This window comes from Sarcophilus harrisii, chromosome X, assembly GCF_902635505.1.
Source record: "Sarcophilus harrisii chromosome X, mSarHar1.11, whole genome shotgun sequence".
Lineage (NCBI taxonomy): Eukaryota > Metazoa > Chordata > Mammalia > Dasyuromorphia > Dasyuridae > Sarcophilus > Sarcophilus harrisii.
In genome coordinates this window covers 40,199,428-40,225,254 of record NC_045432.1, presented here as the reverse complement: position 1 = coordinate 40,225,254, position 25,827 = coordinate 40,199,428, and the positions used below count along the sequence as shown (strand labels likewise).

At 47.1% G+C, this 25,827-nt stretch overlaps 1 protein-coding gene across 5 annotated transcripts in view; it reads left to right on the top strand.

Moving 5' to 3' along the window:
* The first annotated feature begins 5,276 nt into the window (after window positions 1–5,276).
* The window catches only part of ARHGEF6 (Rac/Cdc42 guanine nucleotide exchange factor 6), a 117,024-nt gene continuing 96,473 nt past the window's right edge, over window positions 5,277–25,827 (top strand). For 2 of the 5 annotated variants that reach the window (XM_012553310.3, XM_003774853.4), the window contains exons 1-2: window positions 5,377–5,784; window positions 7,767–7,850. In XM_012553310.3, coding sequence (XP_012408764.1) covers window positions 5,620–5,784; window positions 7,767–7,850 — 249 coding nt within the window. In that variant the 5' untranslated portion in view covers window positions 5,377–5,619. Of the gene's footprint in view, window positions 5,311–5,376; window positions 5,785–7,766; window positions 7,851–15,289; window positions 15,641–25,439; window positions 25,507–25,827 lie in introns of those variants that run through there. The other 3 variants (XM_031944798.1, XM_031944799.1, XM_031944800.1) reach the window with 3 other exon arrangements.

Genomic DNA, 25,827 nt, shown 5'->3' with positions numbered 1-25,827 from the left:
GCTGTAATTTGACTCTAACATAGTGATGTTATTTTGGTCCTCTGAGAATGAGGGACAACCACCTGAATCCAGGGGTCGTGAACATATTGATTATACTAGAGCCAGAAACACAGATTTGATTGTACAAAAACATGCTTTTTCCAGATTCAGGAAACTAAGGCGTGGAGGTAAAGAAGTCACTCTGGGCTCTGAAGACATCCACTTCATCCTCAATTCCTTATATCTTTCTTCCACCTGTTTGCATAGGACCTCCTGCAGAGGTGATTGGAAAAAACTGAGAAGATGGGTTGCCCTGACCCTATGTGATCTTGGGCAAGTCACCTGACACTTCTTAGTCTCAATTTCCTTATCTTTAAAATGGGGATAATCCACATCCAGAGAGAGAACTATGAAGATTGGATGTGGATCAAAGTATAATATTTTCACTTTTTTGTTCTTGTTATTTGTTTGCTTATTGTTGTTTTGTTCTTTCTTGTGTTTTTTCCCTTTTGATCTGATTTCCTGTGTGTGTGCAGCATGACAAATATGGAAATATGTTTAGAAGGATTGTACATGTTTAACTGGATTATACTGGTTTGCTTGCTGTCTTGGGGGGCAGGGGGAGAGAGGGAGAAAAATTTGGAATACAAGGTTTTGCGAAGGTGAATGTTGCAAACTATCTTTGCATAGATTTGGCAAAATAAAATATTATTAAAGTGAAAACAAAACAAAACAAAATGGGGATAAGCATTTTTCTCACAAGTTTGTCATGAAGTTCAAATGAGAAAATACTTCTAAATTGCTTTACAAAATAAATGCTAGCTAAAATAAAGCAAAAGAAAATAATAAACCTGAAGAAGGCTCCCGAATGCAGACAGAACGCCGAGCATGATGTCGGATACCTGCATAAGGAACTTACTCAGTTGGTCCCAGACATTCTTGGAGAGAGATGGTCTCAAAAAGTTCAGCCCCACGATCTACCTCGAGCAGTAGATCTCTAGAGGAAGCTGGCACCTCAGCATGTCTGGATTTCCAGATCCTGAAATCCAGAGAGGATTCCCATTGGATGAGAGCATTCTCTCTTGCTTAGTTTGAGCTGAAATATTACCTTGCTCCCAACTGAAGAACTCATTTCTCCTTAGGTCTTTTCTCATCTGTATCATCTCTGCAAGTTCACTTTGCTTTTTGCTTAGATAAATAGGTTTACTTGATAGTCACTATTTGGGATAGTCTTTTGTGTTTCAGACCGGTTTCAGCTCCTAGCTGGGCGACTCGGAGCATATCAGTTGACCTTTCTCGGTCTTAGTTTCTCCATCTGTACAAATGAGAATAATGAGTACCTCCCTCCCTCCCAAGGCTGTTGTGAGATTCCAAAAAGATAGTGTATGAAAAGTACTTTACACATCTTAAAGTGTAATATAAATACTAGCTATTATTATTGATATTATATTTGAAGTGAGGCAGATAGATATCATTCTAGCCCCATAGGTATCTCAGACACTAGAGAAGAGAGTATTCAGCCTCAGTAGTACTCTTGTTATCTTCTGGGCCTTTCTCCCCAGCTAAAGTGATGGTGGTCCAGGCACTAGTCTTGATATAGGTGGAAAGCATCATATGCCAGATCATATCTATCCATATTCCCTCAAGAGTCCTGTCTCTGCATTCAGACAACTCACGTGCGTACCGAATTTTACATGTGGACACACCTAGCTCGCATATAAAACTGCTTTGCATTTCTGGTATAAATATCATCTGCTAATATTTTATTCACTATTTCACATCAATATTCATTACCGTATTTGACTCATAGAAGGAGTTTGGTGAGGTGCCTTCTATCTCTCTTTTGGCAGACATTTTAAGAGTCAGTTATTCTTTGAATATTTGATAGAAGTCTCTTGGAAGTCCATCTGGAACTGGGATTTTTTTCTTTGGGAATTCATTTTCTCTTTCTGAAATTGAGTTGTTTCTTATTCTGTAAATTTGGGCATATCGAATTTTAAAAATATCCATCCATTTCATCTTAGTTTTCAGAGTTTTGTAAATATTCATTTAGGTTTTCGGTTTTGTTGTCAGACAGTCGAGTATAATATTTTAAACAATTGCCTTTATTTCTTCTTCATCACTTGGGAATTTCCATTTTTCATTCCTGATTTGGTAATTTGACTTTCCTCTTTCTTTTCTCTTAATTGGGGGAGGAAGGCAGGGAAATAAATACACATTTAGAGAGATAACACTTACTATGTGCCATCTGTGTGTTAAACGCTTTATATATTCTCATTTGATCCCTAAAACAAATCTGGAAGACAGATGCTATTATATCTACAGCTGAAGAAACTGTGGCAGACAGAGGTTAAGTGATTTGCCAAGGTCACACAACTAGGAAATTGCTGAAGTCAGACTTTAACCCAGGTCTTCATGATTCCAGAAGTAGTGTTTTCTTTTCTTTTTTTTTTTTTTTTTGGTGAGACAACTGGGGCTAAGTGACTTGTCCAGAGTTACACAGCTAGGACATGTTAAGTGTCTGAGTTTGGATTTGAACTCAGGTCCTCCTGATTTAGGGCTGATACTCTGTCCACCTTGCAACACCTGCCCCTTAAATTTTTTTTTAATAATAGCATTTTATTTTTTAAATACACGCAAAGATAGTTTGCAACATTCACCTTTGCAAAGTCTTGAGTCCCAAATTTTTCTCCCTTCTGTCTTCTCACCCTCTCCCCTAGAGAGCAAGTAATCCAATATATGTTAAACGTGCATTTCTTCTAAACATTTCCACATTTATCATGCTGCACATACACAAAAATCAGATCAAAAGGGAAAAAATGAGAAAGGAAAAAGAACAAGTAAGCTAACAACAACAAAAAGGTGAAATACTATGTTGTGATTCACACTCAGTTCCCACAGTCCTCTCTAGGTGCAGAGAGGACCATTGGAACTGGTCTGAATCATCTCATTTGTTGAAAAGAGCCACATTGATCAGAATTGGTCATCATATAATCATGTTGTTGCTGTGTACAATGATCTCCTGGTCCTGCTAAAACTTCATTTGGCATCAGTTCACATAACTCCAGTCCTCTCTGAAATCCTCCTGCTGATAATTTCTTACTGAACAATAATATTCCATAATATTCATATACCACAATTTATTCAGCCATTCTCCAATTGATGGGCAGCCACTCAGTTTCCAGTTTCTCACCACTATGAAAAGGGCTGCCACAAACATTTTGGCACACATGGGTCCCTTTCCCTCCTTTAAGTTCTCTTTGGGATACAGGCCCCATAGAGACACTGCTGGATCAAAGGGTTTGCAGAGTTTCACAGCCCTTTGGGCAGAGTTCCAAATTTAAGCAGTCTTGAAAAATTTTTTTAAACTTTATTTTCAAAACATATGTATAGTTTTCAGCATTCACCCTTGCAAAACCTTATGTTCCCAATTTTTCCTCTTCTTTCCCCCCACCCCTCCCCTAGATAGCAAGTCATCCAATATAGGTTAAACATATGCAATTCTCCTATACATATTTCCACATTTATCATGGAAGAATTCCACATTTATACAGAAGAAAAACCAGATCAAAAAGGAAAAAAATGAGAATGAAAACAAAATGCACTCAAATGACAACAAAAAAGGTGCAAATGCTATGTTGTGATCCACACAGTCCCTACAGTCCTCCCTCTGGGTAAGCAAAGTTCTGAAGGAAGCCAGGGAAATTGAGAGGGGTGAAACTAGACTAGAGTGTCCTAGGCTATTTCAGACATGGGGAATGGCCAGTGCAAAGGCCCGGGAGGCTGGAGATGGAGGGTTCTACTGGAGGAAACAGCAAGCTGACCAGTGCACCTGGATGACAATGCAATGTGTGGATGGGAGCAGACTATAAGAAGATTCACAATAGGAAGGGGCCGGGGTATGAAGAGTTTGAATTGCCAAAAAGAGGCTTGATACTTGATCCTGGAGATCACAGTGAGTCACTGGTATGGGTCATCGTCAGACATGGTCAGATCTATGCTTCAGGAAGGCCCCTAGAGCACTTGGATGGAGGATGAATTAGGAGATCCGGATGGACCTAAATGTGAGTGATGCTGTTGGTCAGTGGAAAGAACAGTTCATTTCTTTCTTTCTGATTGTAACAACAACAATCAGCGAGCAGTCACGTCTAGCTTTAGGAAAGAGCAATGTGAAGGCATTCATTTCTCATGCTACAGGGGGAGTTATAATTTGGAGAGCGTCTACCATGGTTCCCATGTCATCCAATCCTATGGGGTCCAATAGACATTTATTAAATACCACCGAGGATCATGGCCTTTGAGCCAGAAGGGACCTTAGAGACCACGGAGTCCAAGTCCTGTCCACCCACCCACCCCTTCTTCAGAAGAGAGGACACTGAGACACAGAGAGGTCAAGTGACCTGCCCAGGGTCCCCCAGCCAGTGAGTGTCCGAGGTGAGATTTGAACCCAAGGCTTCCTAAGGTCCCCCATTCAGCTCTGACCCCTCTAATCTAAATAATAGCAACAGCTGTCATTTGGCTAGTGCTTTAAGTTTGCAAAGTACTTTCCTTCCAACTAGCCTATGAGGTAGAGTTGGAAGACCCCCAATTTCCCAGTATGTGGTATAGAGTCCTGGCAAATGTTATTTTGTTTTCCAATTCTTCCTGTTTTTGTCATCGTTCTCTTCAACCCCCCCAATCCCTTCTCTCCCGGCCACCCCCAGACACACTTGATTTTAAAGCAACATGTTCTGGCCCGTGTCAGTGTGTCCAAGCCTTTGGCATGGGTTTTGCAGCTGGGCACCGGGTCCAGAAAGAAGTATGAAAGGATGCAAGTAAACAGGGTGGCAGATGTTCTCCTTCTCCTATTTCCCTCTTTGCTACAAACGCAAATGCCATCCTCCCCACTTCTGTCATGGCTGGCAACACTGCCAGTCTCTCCGATCTTGGCTCCTCCTCCCCAGGCCTCTTAAAGAGTCTCCCGAGGAGTCGGGTCGCCCGACCCCCTTGGGTGAGAACTCGTGGCCGGGCAGCCGTGGCTGGATTCCTTTCTCCTCTCCCTCCTCGGAGCCCCACTGCCATTTCCACCGATTCCCCGCAAAAGCCCGACTCTGATCTGTTGGACATCAAAGCCAGTTGGCACCCGCTTCCTGACAGAAGCCAGATTTGTTCACTGGGGCTAGACTATTGACAGCTTGTCCCCAGGCTGGCCCACTCAGTTTCTCATTTGCAAGGTTCCCTGCAGGGCTGGCTCACCTCTCTTTTCCAAGAGCCTCTACTTCCTTCTGTCCCCTCCCTCCCCAGCATCCTCTTCACTTCCTTCCCTTGCAGCCCTGGCTCCTTCAAGTGTTTGTCAGTATGAGCTTGTTTTTCAGCTGGGGTTGGGGGGTGGGGTGGGGTGATGTGTGGTGAAAAATAGCATCATGCTTGTCCCCCGCTTCTTGCCCTTGCCCCTTCCAGCTTGGCATCCCTGAGCGTGGTCTCTGCGGCTGGGAGATCCCACCTTCGGGCCGGAGGTCCTGCTGCGTCTCGAGAAGAGTTGTCTCACCGCTTGCTCAGGAAGCGCCAGAAGAGAGCTCGGAAAAAAAGGAAGGCAGAAGCCGATGCAATCGCGGATGTGGGTAAGACCTCGCAGCTGCTTGGGCTCCACAGTCCTCGGCGATGAATCCCGAGGAACGCGTCGTGACATGGCTCATCTCTTTGGGAGTTTTAAATTCCCCCAAGAAGACCATCTGTGATCCGGAGGAATTCTTGAAGGTGTCTCTGAAAAATGGGGTAGTGCTATGCAAACTGCTAAATCGACTCGTTCCTGGAGCTGTGGACAAGGTAACCGAAACGGGCCGGGCTGCTTCCTCGGCCTACTTGGCTCTTCCCTCTCCCGGGGTCCTCCACCTCCTGCTGCTGGGGCCGGGCCCAGCTTTTTCCCGGGCCTGGGTCGCCCTCCCTCCTCACCTCTGTCCAGCTCTACCTCTGAGGCTGCCCTCCCCTGGATGAAGCCTTTCTTTCCTTCCCTCCTTGTTTCTCCTTCCTCCCCGGTAGGTCATGTCTCTATCTATCTGTTTCCATGTCGGGGCCCCCTCCCGGTAGAAGGTATGCTTCTTGAGGGTAAGGAACGGGTGTCATTTTTCATCTCCGTCCCCGGAGCATGTGGCATGATGCCTGGCACCCAAAAGTAGGGCTTGGGAGTGCTTAGCCCACGGATCCCCGGACTCAGACACCTTGGGATCTTTCCATTACCTAGAATCGACCCTCATTATTCCCATCCAAGAAAGATGGGCAATGGCTTACGGCTCCCCCCCCCCCCCCCCCATCCTGTAACTAGCACAATTAAGGCCATGCTGGTAGAGAGCCAAGGACAACATTCATGGGAAAGGTCTTCTCTGTTATAATGAATAAAATGTCCTAGACCTCCCCACCAGCTAAGGACACATTTTAACCAGAATCTCTGAAAATTGTCATATGGTTAATCCTAGAACTTAGGGCTGAGCTAAAATGCAAGTCGGAATTTCTTTCAAAGTTTACTTTTAGCAACAAGAAGCAAGCTAGGATGCGTGACTTGTGATAACAACTGAAACTAAATGGGTATTTTAAATGGAACACATGATTTGAGAAAGATTAAAATGCAGGCATTTTTCTTTGTGTTCCCTTTAGATTAGCACAGTTTAAGTTTTCGACACTCCCCCTATCCCAGAGGCTAGATTTTTATTCCAAATGGAAAGGCAGTTTTCCAAAGGGGAATTCCCATATTTAGGGGGTAGACCCAAATAAACAGAGGACCGGGGAATGGAGGGGGGAACGGAGTATGACCCAGACCCAGGCTCCTGTAGCCAGATTGTATCAACTTTCTAGGCTGGAAAACTTATGTGTTAAAATGCTGTTCAAGATGCCTTTGAACCTGCTACTTGTCAGGTCTAGGGTCCAAGAGGGGTGCCCTGGAAAGATTTCTATTTGGAATCAGAAGTTTTGGTTTCAGATCACAGAGTGGTCACTCATTGGCTCTGACACCCTGAGAAAGCCATATGGTTTTCCTGAACCTCCGTTTCCCCATCTGTGTAAAAAAAAAAAAAAAAAAAAGAGGGGGAGTTGGTCTGGATGACCTCTGGGATCTTTTCCAGCTCTAGATCTGTGATCTACTGTGGGGCTTTGGGCTAGAACTTTCATCTTAATGGGCCTGACTCACTTTCCTCCTCTATCAAATGAAGGAGTTAGACTCAAAGACTTTTGAAATCCCTTCTAGCTCTTAGATGTGGGATCCTCTGTGTGATCTTGGACCAGTGCCTTCCCCTCCTTTCATTTTCCTCCTCTGTCAAATCAGGGGTTGGACTAGGTAGCGCCTGAGGTCCCATGAACCCTAAATGTCCGATACCATGAAGGGTCTTACAAGGCTGTAGAAAACAGCAAAGTGGAAAATTGTGCTTTGCATACATTTGAAAACAAGATTCAAAAATCCAGACACATCCCAAAACCCCGGGTCGGGGACAGAGAATGCAGAACAAATGTCGTCCAAATAACTTTGGACTCAAAGCTGGGAGACATGCTAGTGGGCCTTCAGCCCGGGCCCTGCTCTGAGGCCGATATGGGTTTGAAACAAAAGACCGTTTAGATTTTTACATCATTTCCTTCGGTGGTTATTTCTCTTCCTGGTTTGACAGCAGTCTTCCCCTTTGCCTTCCAAAAACCCCCAAGCACACTCCCACCAAAAACCAAACCAAAACCAAAAACTCTCCTTTAGTTCTCATAAAACATGAGGCATTCTGGGCCTGCTTAGGAACCCCAACTCACCGAGGTTCTCTTAATCATTTCTTTAGTACCACCAGGAGCCCCAATCGGAAGCTGACTGCCTCAGTAACATTAAGGACTTCCTTAAAGGATGTGCAGGTCTTCAGGTAGAGGTAAGTCACTTGGCCCACGTAACCTCGGTGCTTTTTGGTGCTTTTTGGTGGCTCTGCTAACAAACAGGAGATTTGGTATGGGAATAAAAAGGAAATATTGCTTCTTTTCCCAGCAGCCACTGCGAGGTTGAAGACTGAGCACTTTTAAATTCACCCCACAGCAGAAATGGATGGTCATTTGGGTGGGAGGCTGTCTCCCCCCTTCCTCCCCCCACCTGCTGGGAAAGTTGACAGCAGTAACAGTAAAACAATTGTCTTTCACGGTCCAGCATGAAAGTTTTAAGAGTAAACTCAGATGGAACTGATGAGCTTTGTACCTGCTTTTCTCAACCTCAGGGAACACTCATGTTTAGACCAGTGCAGTCAAACTCAATCCAAAGTGAAGGTCACTAATCCATAGACAAGGATCCCTGTTGACCTAGTTTTCAAATGGAATATTAGCTATGGTTTATTGTACTTTTATTTCATTTGTTGGGTATTTCCCAATTCCATTTTAATCTAACTTGGGCTAGACTCAGGAGCATCATGGGTCTCATACGGGTTGGTCAGTATTTGATACTTCTGATTCAGACAACGAAGAGGGGGCCCTTGTCTCCAGCAGGCCACAGGCGTGGAGCATACTCCTTTGGGCTTCAATTTGCTCCACTGTAAAATCTATATTCCCAACCTGGATCATGTATATATACTGTCACGGGGGTCGGGAATAAGTTTTCTTTAACTCCTCTCTTCCATTTCTAGAATTTATTTCGTATTCTATAATGTGTGGAAGGGTTTCCCAAAAGCCAAGCATTAGAAAGACTGGAAAAGATGAGAAATCTCCCACCTAGATTATCTTGTTCAGGAACTCTGAGTTCTATGACACTACAGTTTATAAGGTCTGAAAACAGAAGGTCCCATAACCTTCCCCATTAGCATAAGGGCAGTTGATCAGATGAACAGGGTAACACTTTGGCTACAGAAAGCCTGGTCCCTGGATAGGGAACTGGCTGGGAATCTCAGTGGTGGGAAAAAGGATGATGACCTAGGACACAATCTCAACCAGAGACAAATCTTACTCCATTCAAAACACTGTTTCCGACTGACTCCGGACAGAGGCTCTGTCTGCAGTGCAATAGGATTCCTATTGGGGAGACTTCTCAGAACAAAAAGCATTAGATGGAAGGCGACTTTTGTCTGCTTCTCCTCCCAATCCAACCCCCCCGCCCCCCATTCTAGTTTCTTGAAACTTCGAGACCAAGGGATTCTAAGCCCTGAACATTTAATGGTGCCCTCCCACTCGATTCCATTCACAGCTACATGCTCCCTTCTCTCATAAAACTGTTTGGTCTGTGTGTGTTTCCCCACTGTCCATTGTGATATATGTGTGTGTGTATGTGCACGTTTTCTGGCTGAAGACCTCGGTGGTATATAGAATGAGAAGGAGGATTTTCTCCTTGAAATCCAAAGCGAAGAGCTTATTTGCTTGGTATTATATAGGGATGAACTACTCTGTAAGGATTTTCCAGAGTCAAAATGTAAGAGTCCAACTTTTTTGTCAACCATTTTGAATGAAAATCTTTCTAAGATGTATTTATTATATGTTTCCTTTCCTTCTCAAACAGATGAAGCTGACCATGATTTAACCCTTTCTTGATGGCTCAAGATCAGTTTGTATCCTCATTATTGCATTATAACAATGATGTTCTCAGGGTCATGGATTCTTTCCCTCGTACCAGATAGCCCCAAATTGTTATACTTTGTGCCTTTTACAATTTCTGTTCTATTTTATAATTCCCTAGTAATTATAGTTTATCATAGAGGTCAGAGTAGATAAAACTGGCCTGGAAGCCACGCAGACCTGGATTCCAATCTCACTTTTGACACATTATTGGCTGGCTGTCCTTGGGCAAGTATTTAACCTCTTAATGCCCAAGGCAACTCTCTAAGGCTATAAGATTCAAAAAGGGTGATGACCTGTATTGGAAAAGGGAGTTTCCTCACCTGGGAGTTCTTGATGCCAATGAAACACAGGCCTTGTTTCTGTCTCTGTTCACTCTTTCCTTATCCCTGTCAGCTGTCATTTTTTGCTTCTGTGGTTCTCTCTCCATATGCCCCCTGCCTTTTCTTCTGCTATGAGATGGAAAATCTAATCCCCAAGCTTTTTCAATTTCTGTCTAAAATAAAAGTTAATAGGTTCCGAATGAGGATGTGGGGTACCCTCTTCTGAGTTTTCAGCGTAGACATTGCACCATCTGTTTGGGCTGCTCAGAGACATCTTTTCCTTTCCTTTCCTTTTTCTTTCTTTCTTTTTTTTACAGTAAGGTTGAAAGATTAATGACCTTTGGACAGCTGAAGTCTTATACAGTATTCATTTTCAGTCAGTGGAACCATTGGGGGGGGGGGAGAGAGAGAGAGAGAGAGAGAGAGAGAGAGAGAGAGAGAAACAGAGACACAGAGACAACAACAGACACAGAGAGAGAGAAAAGAGAGGAAAGACAGAGAAGAGAGAAGAGAGGACACAGAGAGAGAGACAGAGAGAGAGGAGAGACAGAGAGAGAAAAAGAGAAAGGGGAGAGAGAGAGAGAGAGGAGAGACTGAGAGAGATGTGAGAGAGGAAAGAGACAGAGACAGAAAGAGAGAACAGAGTGAGAGACAGAGAGAAAAAGAGGAGAAAGAGAAGAGAGAGAGGAGAAAGGATAGAGAGAGAGGGGGAAAAGAGAGGAAAGAAGAGAGACAGAGAGAAAGAGATGTGAGAGAAACAGAAAGAGGAAAAAAGAAAGTAGAGAGAGGAGAGACAGAGAGATGTGAGAGAGGAGAGAGAGACAGAGAGACAGGAACAGAGAAAGAGATAAAAAAGAGAGGAGAGAGAGAAAGAGATGTGAGAGAGACAGGGAGGAAAAAAGAAAGGAGACAGCGGACAGAGAGACATGTGAGAAAGGAGAGAGACAGAGAGACAGGGACAGAGAAAGAGCTAGAAAAAAGAGGAGAGACAGAGAGAAGAGAGAAAAAGATGTGAGAGAGAAGGGAGGAGGGAGAACACACACAGAGAGAGCAGAGAGAGAGGAGAGGAGAGAGGATAGACAGAGAGAGAAAAAGATAAAGGAGAGAGAGAGGAGAGACTGAGAGATGTGAGAAAGGAGAGAGAGAACAGAGAGTGAGAGACAGAGAGAAAAAAGAGGAGAAACAGAGAAGAAAGAAAGAGGAACTGAGAGAGAGAGAAAGAGATGGGACAGAGGAACTGAGAGAGAGAAAGAGATGGGACAGAGAGAAGAGAGGGAGAAAGAGATGTGTGAGAGAGAGACAGAGAGGGAAAAAAGGAGACAGGAGAGACAGAGATGTGAGAGAGGAGAGAGAGAGAGAGAGACAGACAGACAAAGACAGAGACAGAAAAAAGAGAGGAGAAACAGAGAGAAGAGCGAGAAAGAGAGGAGAGAGGACAGAGAGATAGAGGCGAGAGGAGAGAGAAAAAGAGAAGAGAGAGAGAAAAGAGGAGATGTGAGAGAGATAAAAGAGAAAGGAGAGAGACAGAGATGTGAGAGAGGAGAGAGAGATAGAGACAGAGAGACAGGGACAAAGAGAGAGACAGGCAGAGAGAAAAAAGAGGAGAAACAGAAGAGAGAGAGAAAAAGAGAAAGATGTGTGTATGTGAGAGAAGAGAGAGAGAGAGAGAGAGAGAGAGAGAGAGAGAGAGAGAGAGAGAGGAAAAAAAGCAGTGTGGAATAAATGAGAGTCCTAAGGATGTGGGATTGAAGGGATCTTATGTTATAAATAGACCTTCCTTCTTTATTCATAGAACCGAGAAGGGAGGGAAGGCCCTCAGCCCTCCCCCTCCCCCCAGTATCTTGTCTACTACCATCAGTAGGACCCACAGACAATTAAGGAGTTAAGGACCCACAGATATAAATTGTCTGCTTTTAAAGGGCTAAAAGGATGAATGGATCTGTCCCAATCGGGTTACCACTTAGGCTTCTGGGAATGTGTATGGGGTGGGGCACTCATTTCCTCCCCTAGAAAAACCAGGAGGCGGGGGTCCTTCCCCAGTGCCAGCAGGTACTGTCTCCTCAGCTCCTCCCACTGCCCCAAAGTGGAGTCGGTGTTCCTGAGCTCAGGTTAACTTAGGGAAAAAACCTCAGGAAACTTTTTACAAGGGCCAGTGTGTCTTGTAAAATAGCATAATTAATAATAACATAATAATAATAATAATATAACAACTACTGGACTCGCCCCCTGGGGTTTCAGAAACCCTGAAAAGCGGGCAATACAAGTGTCCCCATCCCCCCCAGCTGACAGGCATAGAGAAGGAAAGTGACTTTTATATGATTACACAGTGGAGCCAAAAGCCAGGATTCAGCCCCTGTCTCCTGGGCAGAAGCCCAGATGTGGTGTGGCCCTTGAAGGCACTCCCGAGGCTAGCTAGTATAATTCCCAGGCCCGGGAGGGGAACTTGTCCTGGGTCACCGAGATCTGCAGATAGGGTTTGAAGCTGGGCCTTCTGATTTCCCCGACCATTGCTCTTCCCAGCCCAGGCCCGTGTCTCTCCTCCCAGCAGAGCCTTCTCCCGAAGCCGGCTGCCTCTGTGAGCGCGTTCCATCTGGCCATGCCCAAAGCAGGATGGCTCTGCCAACTTTAGGAACATTAGGAACTTCATGGAGACAGTGCCCGAGTCCTACCGTGCAACAGTCAAGCCCCACTCTACCGAGGAAAAGGGGGGCTAGGTTGGCAATGAGGCAAATCAGTCAACAAGCCTTTATTCAACATTTTCTTTATTAAGAACTTAATTCGTGATTACATTTACATTCGTGATTAATAACAGTGAGTCCTTAAATCTAGTTAGTCACAGTAGAAATTATCTAAGAAAACAATTTGAAAATCATCATCTTGTACATAGAAAAAAATCACAAAAGGAATAAAAGATTGATTTTTTTTTCTCCCTTGCTATATGTCAGGAATTGTTGCTGGGGATCAAAGGAAAGGCAAAAACAATACTGGCCTTCAGGAAACTTACATTCTAAGGGGAAAACTGATATATAAATAATTCCATGTATACAAGCTGTATGCAAAATAGAGGGAGAGGAATCTCAGTGGGGAAAGCGCTAGCAGCTGGGAGTGGGGTGGGGAGGGGAGACCAAGAGGCCCTTTCCGGTCGGCTCGCTTACTGTTCCTTCCTCCATTCCCCATTTCCTGCAAGGCAATTGCCCTGTGGTATATTTCTTTCCATTTAGCGCCAATAGGAACACTAGAGGATCTATCTCAGTGGCTCTTTTTCTTCCTTTTCTTGAAGCCTCGTGTCTCTAATGGATTTTTAAAAACTGATGCTCTTAAAAAAATTAGTCATTTTCCAGCAATTTCCCTTCCCTCCTCCACCATCCCAGTAGTAACAAAGCACAATTAAGCAAAAGAAATCCTAATGGAATTTCCATAAGTAACAATAAGTGCTCCAGAAGACGTCTATTATTGCATTTATTGATTAAGTGCTCTCGATTTTTGCCTTCTGAAATTTATGAATAATGAAGCCTTGTAAATATTCCCAGTTCCACTAGTTACTAGTTAGCCACCTCCTCCTCTCGGCCCGGCCTGGGGCTTAAATCTCTCAGATTTCTAATAGACAGAAATCCCCTAGGTTGCAGGGGCTAGAAGAAAGTAAACCCAACCCAAAGCGTTGCCACAAGTATTTATTAAGCGCCTACTGTATGCTAAGTATTGCTTTGGGATTTCATTGACAAAAACCCGTCTGAATTCATCCCCTCTCTGCCTACTCCCCCCACCCCCACCCCCCACCCCTCACCCCCCTTTTCACTAACTATCTAGGCTGAAACCGTCGGGTCTCCGGGAACCGTGGGTGGGGATCGGGGTGCTTAATTTAAACAGGGGGCTCGGCTGGCCGCCGAGCCGTCAGCTAGACTGCTTTTCTAGGGTTGGTCTTCTGGGGGGGTCCAGCCAAGGTAAGAAGGCTGGGGGCTCTCTCGGTTGGGCAGCAGCAGCATGCGCAGTATGGGGAAGGCGTTGCTGCTGCTGCTGCCGCTACTGCCGCCGGCGAAGCTGCAGCTCGGGTCACAGACGCGGCCGAAACTGCAGCCCGGGTCGCCGTCGTCGTCGCCGTCGCCGTCGCCGCCGCTGGCGCCGCCGCCGCCGCCAAAACTGCAGCCCGGGTCGCCGCCACCGCCGCCGTCGCCGCCGCCGAAACTACAGCCCGGGTCGCTGCCGCCGCCGTCGCCACCGCCGTCGCCGCCGTCACCGCCGCCGAAGTTGCAGTTCAGGTCGACGCCGCCCCCGAAACTATAGCCCGGGTCACCGCCGCCCCCGAATCGATAGCCCCGATTACCGCTGCCGTCGCCGAATTTTCTGTTGCTTCTGCCGCCGCCGCCGCCGCCGCCGCCTAAGTTTTTGCCGCTGCCGCCGCTGCCGCTGCCGCCGCTGCCTGCCCAGCTGCTGAAACTTTTGTAGCTGCTAGCACTGCTGCTGCTGCTTCGAAGGCTGCTGCTGCTGCTGCTGCTGCTACCGAAGCTGCTGCTGCTGCCGAAACTGCTGCTGCCGCTGAAACTGCTGCTGCTGCCGCTGACGAAGCCGAAGCTGCTGCTGCCGCTGCCGCCGAAACTGCTGCTGCTGCCGAAACCGATGCTGCTGATGTTGCTGATGCTGCCGCTGCTGCCGCTGACGAAGCCGAAGCTGCTGCCGCTGCCGCTGCCGAGGCTGCTGCTGCTACCTCCGAGGCTGCTGCTGCTGCCGAGGCTGCTGCTACTAAAGCTGCAGCTGCTGAAGCTGCTGGTGCTGATCCTGCTGCTCCTGCTTCCCAGGCTGAGGCTGCTGCTGCTGCTGCTGCTGCTGCTGCTGCTGCTGCTGCTACTGCTACTGCTGCTGCTGCTGTCTCTCAGGTTGTCGCCGCCATCCAGGCTTCTGCGACCACCGAAACTACCGCCGCCGCCGCTGCCGTAGCTGCTGCTGCTGCTGCTACTGCTGCTGCTCTGCCCTGCGCCGCTGTCACTTCCAGTTCCTACTCCTCCGATCCAGGTCCGGGTCATCGCTTCCCCGCCGCCGCCGCCGCCGCCGCCGCCGCCGCCACCGCCGCCGCCGCCGCCGCCGTCAGGGTCCCAGCCCGTAGCAGCCCACTTACTTGACTCGGGCTCAGGCCCCTGCGCGCCGCTCGCCCCTGCCTCTGCCGCTGCCCCTGCCCCTGCCGAGGGAAGGAGGCTAGCGCTGGCATTTTTCGAGAGCTGGGCAAGGACAAGTTGCAGACTCCGGCCGGTCGTCTCGCCTCCTCGGCCAGGCTGGGCCCCCCGTGCTGCCCCTGCGTGGCCTCGCTCCAGCCGCTGGGTCGCGCGCTGCACCGCGGGAGCGGCCCTGGGACTGGGGCCGGGGTGCAGGCGAGGCCGCCGGCGGCGCCCCCCCGCCCCGCAGCCCGCGCGCTTTCCGCGGCCACTGCGCGGCGCCTCGTGCGCCGCTGCCTCCGCCGCCTCCTGGGCTACAGCAACGGGGGCGGCTCCACAGCCTGGCGGACTTTGCGGCGCTGTCGGAAGTTGCGGGCGGCTTTTTCTCCTCTCTCCTCCCATTTGAGGCTCTTGGCTTTCCGGGCTCTGGGGAAAACCGAAATAATTTCTTTCGCTGGGCTGCGGCGGAAGGAGACTCGGGGGTCCGGCGGCGGCGGAACTGCCCAACTCCCCTTCCAGCCAAGCCTCCGAGGAGCCGGAGCTCGGCGTCGCAGCCAGGTTGAGTTCGGCTTGGTCGCCAGGGGCGAGCGCTCGCTGCTCGGACCCCGGGCACCCCTCGGCGCTAGCCAGCCTTGCCCTGTGACTCGGAGCCGAAGCTCGGAGGGGGTAAGAAAGCTGGAGCGCTCTGGGGCCGAGCGACGGGCGGGACGCGGGCGCACGGGACCCGGCGGCTCGGCTCTGGAGAAGGGGGAGCTCGGGGTGGGGGTGGGGTGCCGTGCAGCGAGTGGGGGGGGCGGTCAGCGTCCAAGTGGCCAGAGCATCCCTCGAGAGCTTCCCTTTGGCTTGGCGGCCAGCTGATTTGTGGCCCCGCTCGGAGGGGCGGCGGCGGGGCAGGCGCTCGCAGAGATTGCGATCAGGGGCTGGGGAGGGAGGAGCTAAACTCGGGACCAAGTCTGGCCGCAGAAAGTATCTTCCTTTGACTTCTCTCCAGGGCAAGCTCGCTACACTTAAGTACTCTCTGCACCCGGCGCCTGAAGGCCTTCGCTACACGCAGTGTGGCCCCAGGTACGTAGAGATCCTGAGAGGCCGTGCCCGCCCACCTGCCCGCGCGGTGCGTGTTCCCCTTCAGTGGAGCCCAACTTTGCTCTGACCTCGGGCCTTCCCTCTGAAGCCCTTTGGGGTCCCAACAGGTTATCTGTTGAGCTATTGGCGTCCCGCCTCCTAGGGCTGCGCCCTAGAGCGCCTCCCTGCCTTCTCGGGGAACCAACTTTTTTTTTTGGGGGGGGGAGCAGGACCGATAGGGGGAAACGTCACGTCCCACGTGCGCCGCGTTTGTTTTGAAGCCCATGTCCACTCTTCAGAGTGACGCTGGCATCCCCCCCCCCCCCCCGCCCTTCCCCATGCTTCCCATCCATCTCTTCCCTCCGTGCTGTGGAGAGTTCAGAACAACCCCAGTGACAATAACACCGAACCCCTTTAGTCACAGTGACGGGGCCAAATCTCCTTTCTCTCTTGGGTTTTCCTGGAAATGGAGTTACTGGCTCGCCAGGCAGAGATTTCTCATTTGGACATTAACGGAGGCCCCAAGTTGGCCCAAGCGAATGATGCAATGCTGGCTGGGGGTTGATGGCAAAGAGCCCCCCAGAAAGCAGTGGAAGACCCGATCCCGCCCCTTGTTTTTCAGTTCTGACATTTACCCTGGAGAGATCTCTTCAAACAAAGTACGGGGTTACCCACCAGGCACTGCTGCGGCCCTTTTTTTTTTTTTTTTTTTTTTTTTTGTCCTTCAGTGACAAGGGGAGGCTTTAGCCTCCATTTTTTCCCACAAGCCTTAGGACTCACTCCCTCAGTGAATTTCCTTGAACAGTTACGATATTGGTGTGGAGACTGAGGCTCATGGTGGTGGAGGCTAAAGCCTCCCCTTGTCACTGAAGGACATTCCATTCGTGACCATCCCTTAGATTTGAAATCACATTCTTATCTTATCAGGGTGCTTCCTGCTTTGTTAGCAGTTACTTACTTTATATTTTATCTTATTTTATTATATTGAATCGACATCAAGTATGTAGGCCAGGCTGTAGTGTCTTTGAAAAGGGATTAGCCTCAGTCTGCTTGACCCCAGAGGGCAGAACTGGGATCAGTGGGTGAGAATTACCTAGAAGCTGATTTGAACTGTACATAAGGGGGGAAAAAGTGACTTTCCCAACAATGAAGGCTATCCCAAAGTGGAATGGGCTGCTTTGGGAAATTGTGGAGTCCAGAACAGGGGATTCATTCAGAGGTTCTGTAGTTATCTACTTTATATATGGGGAAACTGACAAAAGACGGAGTGCCCTGCCCAACCTGCACCCAGCTAGCTAATAGTTTACTCAGAATTAGAACCCTGGTCTCATCCCCTTTCCCACCCTCAACACCAGTGTCCCTGCTGAGACCACAGATATGACATTTCATCCAGGGATTTTGATTTGGGTGCCATAGCTTTTCCACAGCTTTTTTTCCCTCTGCCCTAGAGATCAGGAAGGGTGAATGATGAAGTTGGGTTAAGTTTGCTAATTTCATTTATTGATGTTATTCCTCCCTTTCTCTTGTGTTGGGGGTGACTGAGATCTCCAGAGTCCTAGCTAGCCAAAGCTCCATTTGACATAGCCCAGGTACAGTATAAGTAACTACTTTTACAGAGAGTGTCCATGAGGTGAAATTGAGAATCACTTTTAGCATTATACTTGTTCAATTGTGTGCTTAAATATTTTGATCTAAGGCTGTGTAGTTATTAGTCTCTCAGCTCTCAGTGCTCTTAACTATTTCAGCTCCCAGATGAAAGTTTATACACAGAGCTCATGCAGTTCCCTTGCTGAGGAGGGGTGAATGATGAAGTTGGGTTAAATTTGCTAATTTCATTTATTGATGTTATTTCTCCCTTTCTCTTCTGTTGGGGGTGACTGAGATCTCCAGAGTCCTAGGTAGCCAACTCTCTATTTGACATAGCCCAAGTACAGAGTAACTACTTTTACAGAGAGTCTCTATGGGGTGAAATTGAGACTCAGGGTCTTATTCACTTTTAGCATTACACTTGTTCACTTCTGTGTTTGAATACTTTGGATCTGAGACTCTGTACTTATTAGTCTCTCAGCTCTCAGTGGTTTTAACTATTTCAGCTCCCAGGTGAAAGTTTATACACAGAGCTCATGCAGTTCCCTTGCTGAGGAGGGGTGAATGATGAAGTTGGGTTAAATTTGCTAATTTCACTTATTGATGTTATTTCTCCCTTTCTCTTCTGTTGGGGGTGACTGAGATCTCCAGAGTCCTAGGTAGCCAACTCTCTATTTGACATAGCCCAAGTACAGAGTAACTACTTTTACAGAGTCTCTATGGGGTGAAATTGAGACTCAGGGTCTTATTCACTTTTAGCATTACACTTGTTCACTTCTGTGTTTGAATACTTTGGATCTGAGACTCTGTACTTATTAGTCTCTCAGCTCTCAGTGCTCTTAACTATTTCAGCTCCCAGGTGAAAGTTTATACACAGAGCTCATGCAGTTAGTTCCCTTGCTGAGGAGGGGTGAATGATGAAGTTGGGTTAAGTTTGCTAATTTCATTTATTGATGTTATTCCTCCCTTTCTCTTGTGTTGGGGGTGACTGAGATCTCCAGAGTCCTAGCTAGCCAAAGCTCCATTTGACATAGCGGTACAGTATAAGTAACTTACTTTTACAGAGTGTCCATGAGGTGAAATTGAGAATCACTTTTTAGCATTATACTTGTTCAATTGTGTGCTTAAATATTTTGATCTAAGGCTGTGTAGTTATTAGTCTCTCAGTCTCAGTGCTCTTAACTATTTCAGCTCCAGATGAAGTTTATACACAGAGCTCATGCAGTTCCTTTGCTGAGGAGGGGTGAATGATGAAGTTGGGTTAAGTTTGCTAATTTCATTTATTGATGTTATTTCTCCCTTTCTCTTCTGTTGGGGGTGACTGAGATCTCCAGAGTCCTAGGTAGCCAACTCTATTTGACATAGCCCAAGTACAGAGTAACTACTTTTACAGAGAGTCTCCATGGGTGAAATTGAGAATCACTTTTAGCATTACACTTGTTCACTTCTGTGTTTGAATACTTTGGATCTGAGACTCTGTACTTATTAATCTCTTAGCTCTCAGTGGTTTTAACTATTTCAGCTCCCAGGTGAAAGTTTATACACAGAGCTCATGCAGTTCCCTTGCTGAGGAGGGGTGAATGATGAAGTTGGGTTAAATTTGCTAATTTCATTTATTGATGTTATTTCTCCCTTTCTCTTGTGTTGGGGTATGAGATCTCCAGAGTCCTAGGTAGCCAACTCTCTATTTGACATAGCCCAAGTACAGAGTAACTACTTTTACAGAGTCTCTATGGGGTGAAATTGAGACTCAGGGTCTTATTCACTTTTAGCATTACACTTGTTCACTTCTGTGTTTGAATACTTTGGATCTGAGACTCTGTACTTATTAATCTCTTAGCTCTCAGTGGTTTTAACTATTTCAGCTCCCAGGTGAAAGTTTATACACAGAGCTCATGCAGTTAGTTCCCTTGCTGAGGAGGGGTGAATGATGATTGGGTTAAATTTGCTAATTTCATTTATTGATGTTATTTCTCCCTTTCTCTTCTGTTGGGGGGTGACTGAGATCTCCAGAGTCCTAGGTAGCCAACTCTCTATTTGACATAGCCCAAGTACAGAGTAACTACTTTTACAGAGAGTCTCTATGGGGTGAAATTGAGACTCAGGGTCTTATTCACTTTTAGCATTACACTTGTTCACTTCTGTGTTTGAATACTTTGGATCCGAGACTCTGTACTTATTAATCTCTTAGCTCTCAGTGGTTTTAACTATTTCAGCTCCCAGGTGAAAGTTTATACACAGAGCTCATGCAGTTCCCTTGCTGAGGAGGGGTGAATGATGAAGTTGGGTTAAATTTGCTAATTTCACTTATTGATGTTATTTCTCCCTTTCTCTTCTGTTGGGGGTGACTGAGATCTCCAGAGTCCTAGGTAGCCAACTCTCTATTTGACATAGCCCAAGTACAGAGTAACTACTTTTACAGAGAGTCTCTATGGGGTGAAATTGAGACTCAGGGTCTTATTCACTTTTAGCATTACACTTGTTCACTTCTGTGTTTGAATACTTTGGATCCGAGACTCTGTACTTATTAATCTCTTAGCTCTCAGTGGTTTTAACTATTTCAGCTCCCAGGTGAAAGTTTATACACAGAGCTCATGCAGTTCCCTTGCTGAGGAGGGGTGAATGATGAAGGTGGGTTAAATTTGCTAATTTCATTTATTGATGTTTTTTCTCCTTTTCTCTTGTGTTGGAGGTGACTGAGATCTCCAGAGTCCTAGGTAGCCAACTCTCCATTTGATATAGCCCAGGTACAGTATAAGTAACTTCTTTTACAGAGAGCCTCCATGGGGTGAAATTGAGAATCACTTTTAGCATTACACTTGTTCACCTCTGTGTTTGAATACTTTGGCTCTGAGATTCTGTACTTATTAGTCTCTTAGCTCTCAATGGTTTTAATTATTTCAGCTTTCAGGTGAAAGTCTATACACTGAGCTCATGCAGTTTACTTTTATTTTATACATAATTCTAATAAGCTTGGTGAGCTGGTTTCTAAACTTTATACCAAATCACAAGCAGATTTTTTGGAGGAAGCTGGAAGGGTTGATGGTAGGGGATTGAGCTACAATGGGCAAAGACTATCAGAAGAAGTTATGCTTTAGTAGAGCGAAAAATTAACTGGTGAAGAAGAAATGGGAAACTAGTTCTTGCAGGCGCAAGAACTTCAAAAGCATAGCAATATGCGACTTTCGGTCTAAGAACGAACAGTCCTGTGTGCCTCAGTGACCATTAGATAGTCATGGTACATGGTACTATGACCCCATCCTGACAACTGAGAAGCTTCTTGTCTTCCTGAAGTCAAGGCCCACATTTCAGTCACGGCTCAAAGTATATAGTGACCAGGTTAAGTGACTTGCCTCTTGGTGGTGCTTCAGTTGCCAAATACTTGTCAATTCGTATATAATTCCCTATATCAATGAAATCACAGATCTGAACCCTCCACCCCATTATGATGATATTGCTAAGCCATCAGCTAATGGTTCAAGTAAACTCCTGTAGCTTCTTTTTTGTTTGTTTGTTTGTTTTGTTTTGTTTTGTTTTATTTATTTTTAAATAATTATATAACTTTTTATTGACAGAACCCATGCCGGGGTAATATTTTCCAACATTATCCCTTGCACTGACTTCTGTTCCGACTTTTCCCCTCCCTCCTTCCATCCCCTCCCCCAGATGGCAAGCAGTCCTATACATGTTAAATAGATTACAGTAGATCTTGGATACAATATATGTGTGCAGAACCGAACAGGTTCTCTTGTTGCACAGGGAGAATTGGATTCAGAAGGTAAAAATAACCTGGGAAGAAAAACAAAAATGCAAACAGTTCATTTCCCAGTGTTCTTTCTTTGGGTGTAGCTGCTTCTGTCCATCACTGATCAATTGAAACTGAGTTAGGTCTCTTTGTCAAAGAAATCCACTTCCATCAGAATACATCTTTATACAGTGTCGTTGTTGATGTATATAATGATCTCCTGGTTCTGCTCCTTTCACTCAGCATCAGTTCATGTCAGTCTCTCCAGCCTCTCTGTATTCATCCTGCTGGTCATTTCTTACAGAACAATAACATTCCATAACATTCATATACCACAATTTACTCGATCATTCTCCAGTTGAAGGGCATCCATTCATTTTCCAGTTTCTAGCCACTACAAACAGGGCCGCCACAAACATTTTGGCACAAACAGGTCCCTTTCCCTTCTTTAGTATCTCTTTGGGGGATAAGCCCAGCAGTAGCACTGCTGGATCAAAGGGTATACATAGTTTGATAACTTTTTGGGCATAATTCCAGATTGCTCTCCAGAATGGTTGGATTCGTTCACAACTCCACCAACAATGCATCAGTGTCCCAGTTTTCCCGCATCCCCTCCAACATTCATCGTTATCTTTTCCTGTCATCTTAGCCAATCTAAGAGGTGTATAGTGGTATCTCAGAGTTGTCTTAATTTGCATTTCTTTGATTAATAGTGATTTGGAACACTCATATGAGTGGAAATAGTTTCAATTTCATCATCTGAAAATTGTCTGTTCATATCCTTTGACCATTTATCAATTGGAGAATGGCTTGATTTCTTATAAATTAGAGTCAATTCACCATATAGTTTGGAAATGAGGCCTTTATCAGAACCTTTAACTGTGAAGATGTTTTCCCAGTTTGTTGCTTCCTTTCTAATCTTATTTGCATTTCTTTAGTTTGTACAAAGGTTTTTAATTTGATGTAATCCAAATTTTCTATTTTGTGATCAATAGTGGTCTCTAGTTCGTCTTTGGTCACAAATTTCTTCCTCCTCCACAGGTCTGAGAGATAAACTATCCTATGTTCCTCTAATTTATTTATAATCTCGTTCTTTATGCCTAAATCATGGGGACCCATTTTGATCTTATCTTGGTATACGGTGTTAAGTGTGGGTTGCTCTTGTAGCTTCTGCATAAGAAGACAGGGAAGTGTGGATATATTAGAGTAGCTGCACAAGGGTTTTTCATGTGCTTTCTACGTGGCAGATACTGTGCTGAGTGCCAGGGGTACAGATGTGAGCAGGAAAGATATACCCTCCCAGAGCTTATATTCCAATGGGGGATGGCTCCCTCTGTAAGGGATCAGCAGCCAGGAGTGTTTTAGTCAATGAGGGGATACATCTTCAGCCATTTCTAGAAATGGCAGATTCTGTTCTTGCTTTTAGAGTCTGGCTCCCGATTTCAGAGCCACGCTTTAAATGGAGGGGAAGTTAGGGGACGTGTTGTACATGACAGGGAGTTGACAGGGAGTTGCCCAGGAGGTGTTGGCTGGACCGGCCAAAACAAGTGAATGCTGTTCCCTTATCACAATCCAGGGTCAGAAGGCTGACAGTTTGGGTTCCCTTAGGAGGAAGATTATCACAAAAATGGCGACCCCCTCCCCCCCAAAAAACCCAATTTGATGCTAAAAGGGATTGATTTTCAGCTATCCAGAATGACTTTTCCTGGGGGTTCTGGATAGATGAAGCCTCACGTTTTGAGATAAGGCATGTTTGGAAATGTGAAACGGAAAACTTGGGCCTTCTCTCCAGGGCCACACTTTGCTCAGTAAAGATGCCATTTGCATTGCTTTCCTGCCCTCTCTCTGTTCTGTCTCCTCTATCTTGTGGATAATCAGCTGGTTTTTTTTTTCCTTAACTGTGCTTTGAGGTCTGGTACTTTGTAATGGTCATGCATGGGAAACTCAGAGCCTTTGAAAATAAATTGAAAACCTCAGTTTTGGCTAGCAGTTTCTCATTTGGTCAATCCCTTTGACCTTCTGGGCCTCAGTTTTCTCATCTGTAAAAGAACGGGAGACTACTTGAGGGGGCCCTTCCAGATCTGACCGGTTGAGCCCCTGACGGGGTATTGAATAACCAGCCCAGCTAAGCTGCGCATCCCCATTGGTGGCCATCGGGGGTTGGCACCCAAGGCCAGGCCGTGAGAAATGCCTCCCTCTGACTGTAGCTGGAGTCCTTGCATTCAGGACAAGATCAACCCCGTATCCATGTTGGCAGTGCCACTGGGCTGCCGTCTTCATGAAAAGCTCTCACTGGGGCCCCTGCCTGCTTAGCCTAATTAATCCTTAATCCCAGGTTCAGCTCTTGCTACGCCCTGACAAATTAGACTGTACCCACCACACAATACATGCTTGGAGATGCAGTTCTCTTTCCTCTCCTTCTTCCCTTCCTCTCCTCTCTTCTTCCCCTCTTCCATCTTTCTTTGTCTCTTTTTCTCTCTTTGTTCATCTCTGTCTCAGGGTCTCTTGGTCTCCCTCACGCTGTCTCTGTCTCTCTCTGTTTCTGACTTTTTGTGTCTGTCTGTCTCTCTCTGTGTATCTCTGTGTCTCTGTCTCTGTATATCTCTGTCAATCTGGGTCTCCATCTCTTTTTCTTTGTCTTTCTTCCTCTGTCTATCCCTGTTTCTCTCTGTCTCTTTTTGTGTCTTTCTCTTTGTCTATCTCTGTGTCTCTGTGTGTCCCTGTGTTTCTCCCTGTCTATCTCTGTCTGTCTGGGTCTCTAACTCTGTTCTTCTCTTTGTCTTCCTCTATCTATGTCTCCATCTTTGTCTCTCTTTGTCTTGGTCTGTTTCTGGGTCTGACTTGTTTCTCTGTGTATCTCTCTCTGTCTCTCCCTGTCTGTTGGGTCTCCACCTCTCTCTTTCCTTCTCTTTGTCTCTCTTTTTCTGTCTCTGTCTCTGTCTCCATCCCTCTGATTCTCTCTCCTTCCTTTTTTTTTTTTTTTTTTTTGTCTTTCTCAAGCTTTCTCATTTTCTTTCATTTTCATCAGTGTCTTTGGTTTTTATGGGGGCCACTTCCACATATGACCCTCCTCCCGACCACACTCTCAGTGAACCTTCCCTTGCACCAAAGAACAAGAGTTAGACAGCAGCAACCCTGCTGCCTCGGCTGCCGTCCCCCGATGGTTTTTCGTGCCCTCCCCAACTGGCCTCCGGCCAACCTCACCCACTCCGTGCCCCAGCCCAATTTGTGGCTGTGGCAGTTGAGCTCCCACCTCAGTGCTTTGGCCCAGACTGACTTTTGCGCCCACTGGGCTTTAATTCTGGCTCGTGGATAGCCTGTTGGAAGGGTCCTTGGGAGCCGTCGAGTCCAACTTTTTCATTTTGCAGACGGGGAAACTGAGGCCCGGAGCGATCGGGTGACTTCCCCCGCCCGTGAACATCCAAGTCAGGGTTTGAGCCGAAGTCTTTGTCCAAATCCCTCTCCTGGTTTTCTTCAGGTCAGAGCTCGGGTGGAGTCTCTTTTTCCCATCTCCCCAGTGGCTGCTTCTGTGTATCCTCGGGTAATCAGGTGTATGTTTGTGTCTCTGTGCCGTGTCCTCCACTAGACTATAAGTTGCTTCAGGGCAGGGCTGGCTTTCCGTCCCGGGTTGGTTTGGTCTCTTGGCCCTAGAATCGGCCCACGACACAGAGCGTTGGGGGTTGGCTCGCGCGGCCCGGGCCCCTGCTCTGTCTGACGCCGGGGAATGAGCGCTGTTGGACGCGGTCCCCGGGAGGCGGCCTACAGAAGGTGTGGTGTACATTTGGGCATGTACACGCTGAGGCCCAGGGCTCAATGGATGCCATTCCTGATGCTCCTTGTTATCTGAGCCCGCTTCTCCCCGCCTCGGGGGGTTTGGATTAGGTCTCCTCGGCACTGACTGGCCCTTCTAAAAATGCCAGACCAGTTTTGGAAAAGCCGCTTCTGTATAGCCCTCTGCAGGAAGCCCGAGAATTCCTCGCCCAGTGCGTTTCTATTGGTTGCCAGCTCCAAAGGGGGAAAGGAAAACCACCCCAGCTCCGCAGCAACCCTCTAGTTGCCCCGAAGCCTAGAGCCGGTCACAGGGACCTGCTGCAGCCTCCGACACCGCCCGGGGCTCCGGCTCGCTGGCTCCGCCAGGGTGAGTTCCCTCGCTGGCACCCAGTGGGCTCAGCCGGCCTGGCTCCACGGACAGGGGCCCGGGGATCCGGGCTTCCGCGTCGTTGGGGGCCGTGCACGACGGCGCCCTCAGATTGAGGAAGGAGGCGTCGGCCCGCCCCGGCCCCCCACCCAAAGTCCGGCTCCAGACCCATCCCCTAACTTCCAATTTCACCCTCCACCCCTAACTGCAAGGCTGCCTCTGGTCCCCACCCCCAACTCCACTCCTCACCCCAAGCCCAGCCTAACCCCTACTCCCTAACCTGCAATTTCACCCTGCACCCCACCCCTAACCCAGCTTCAC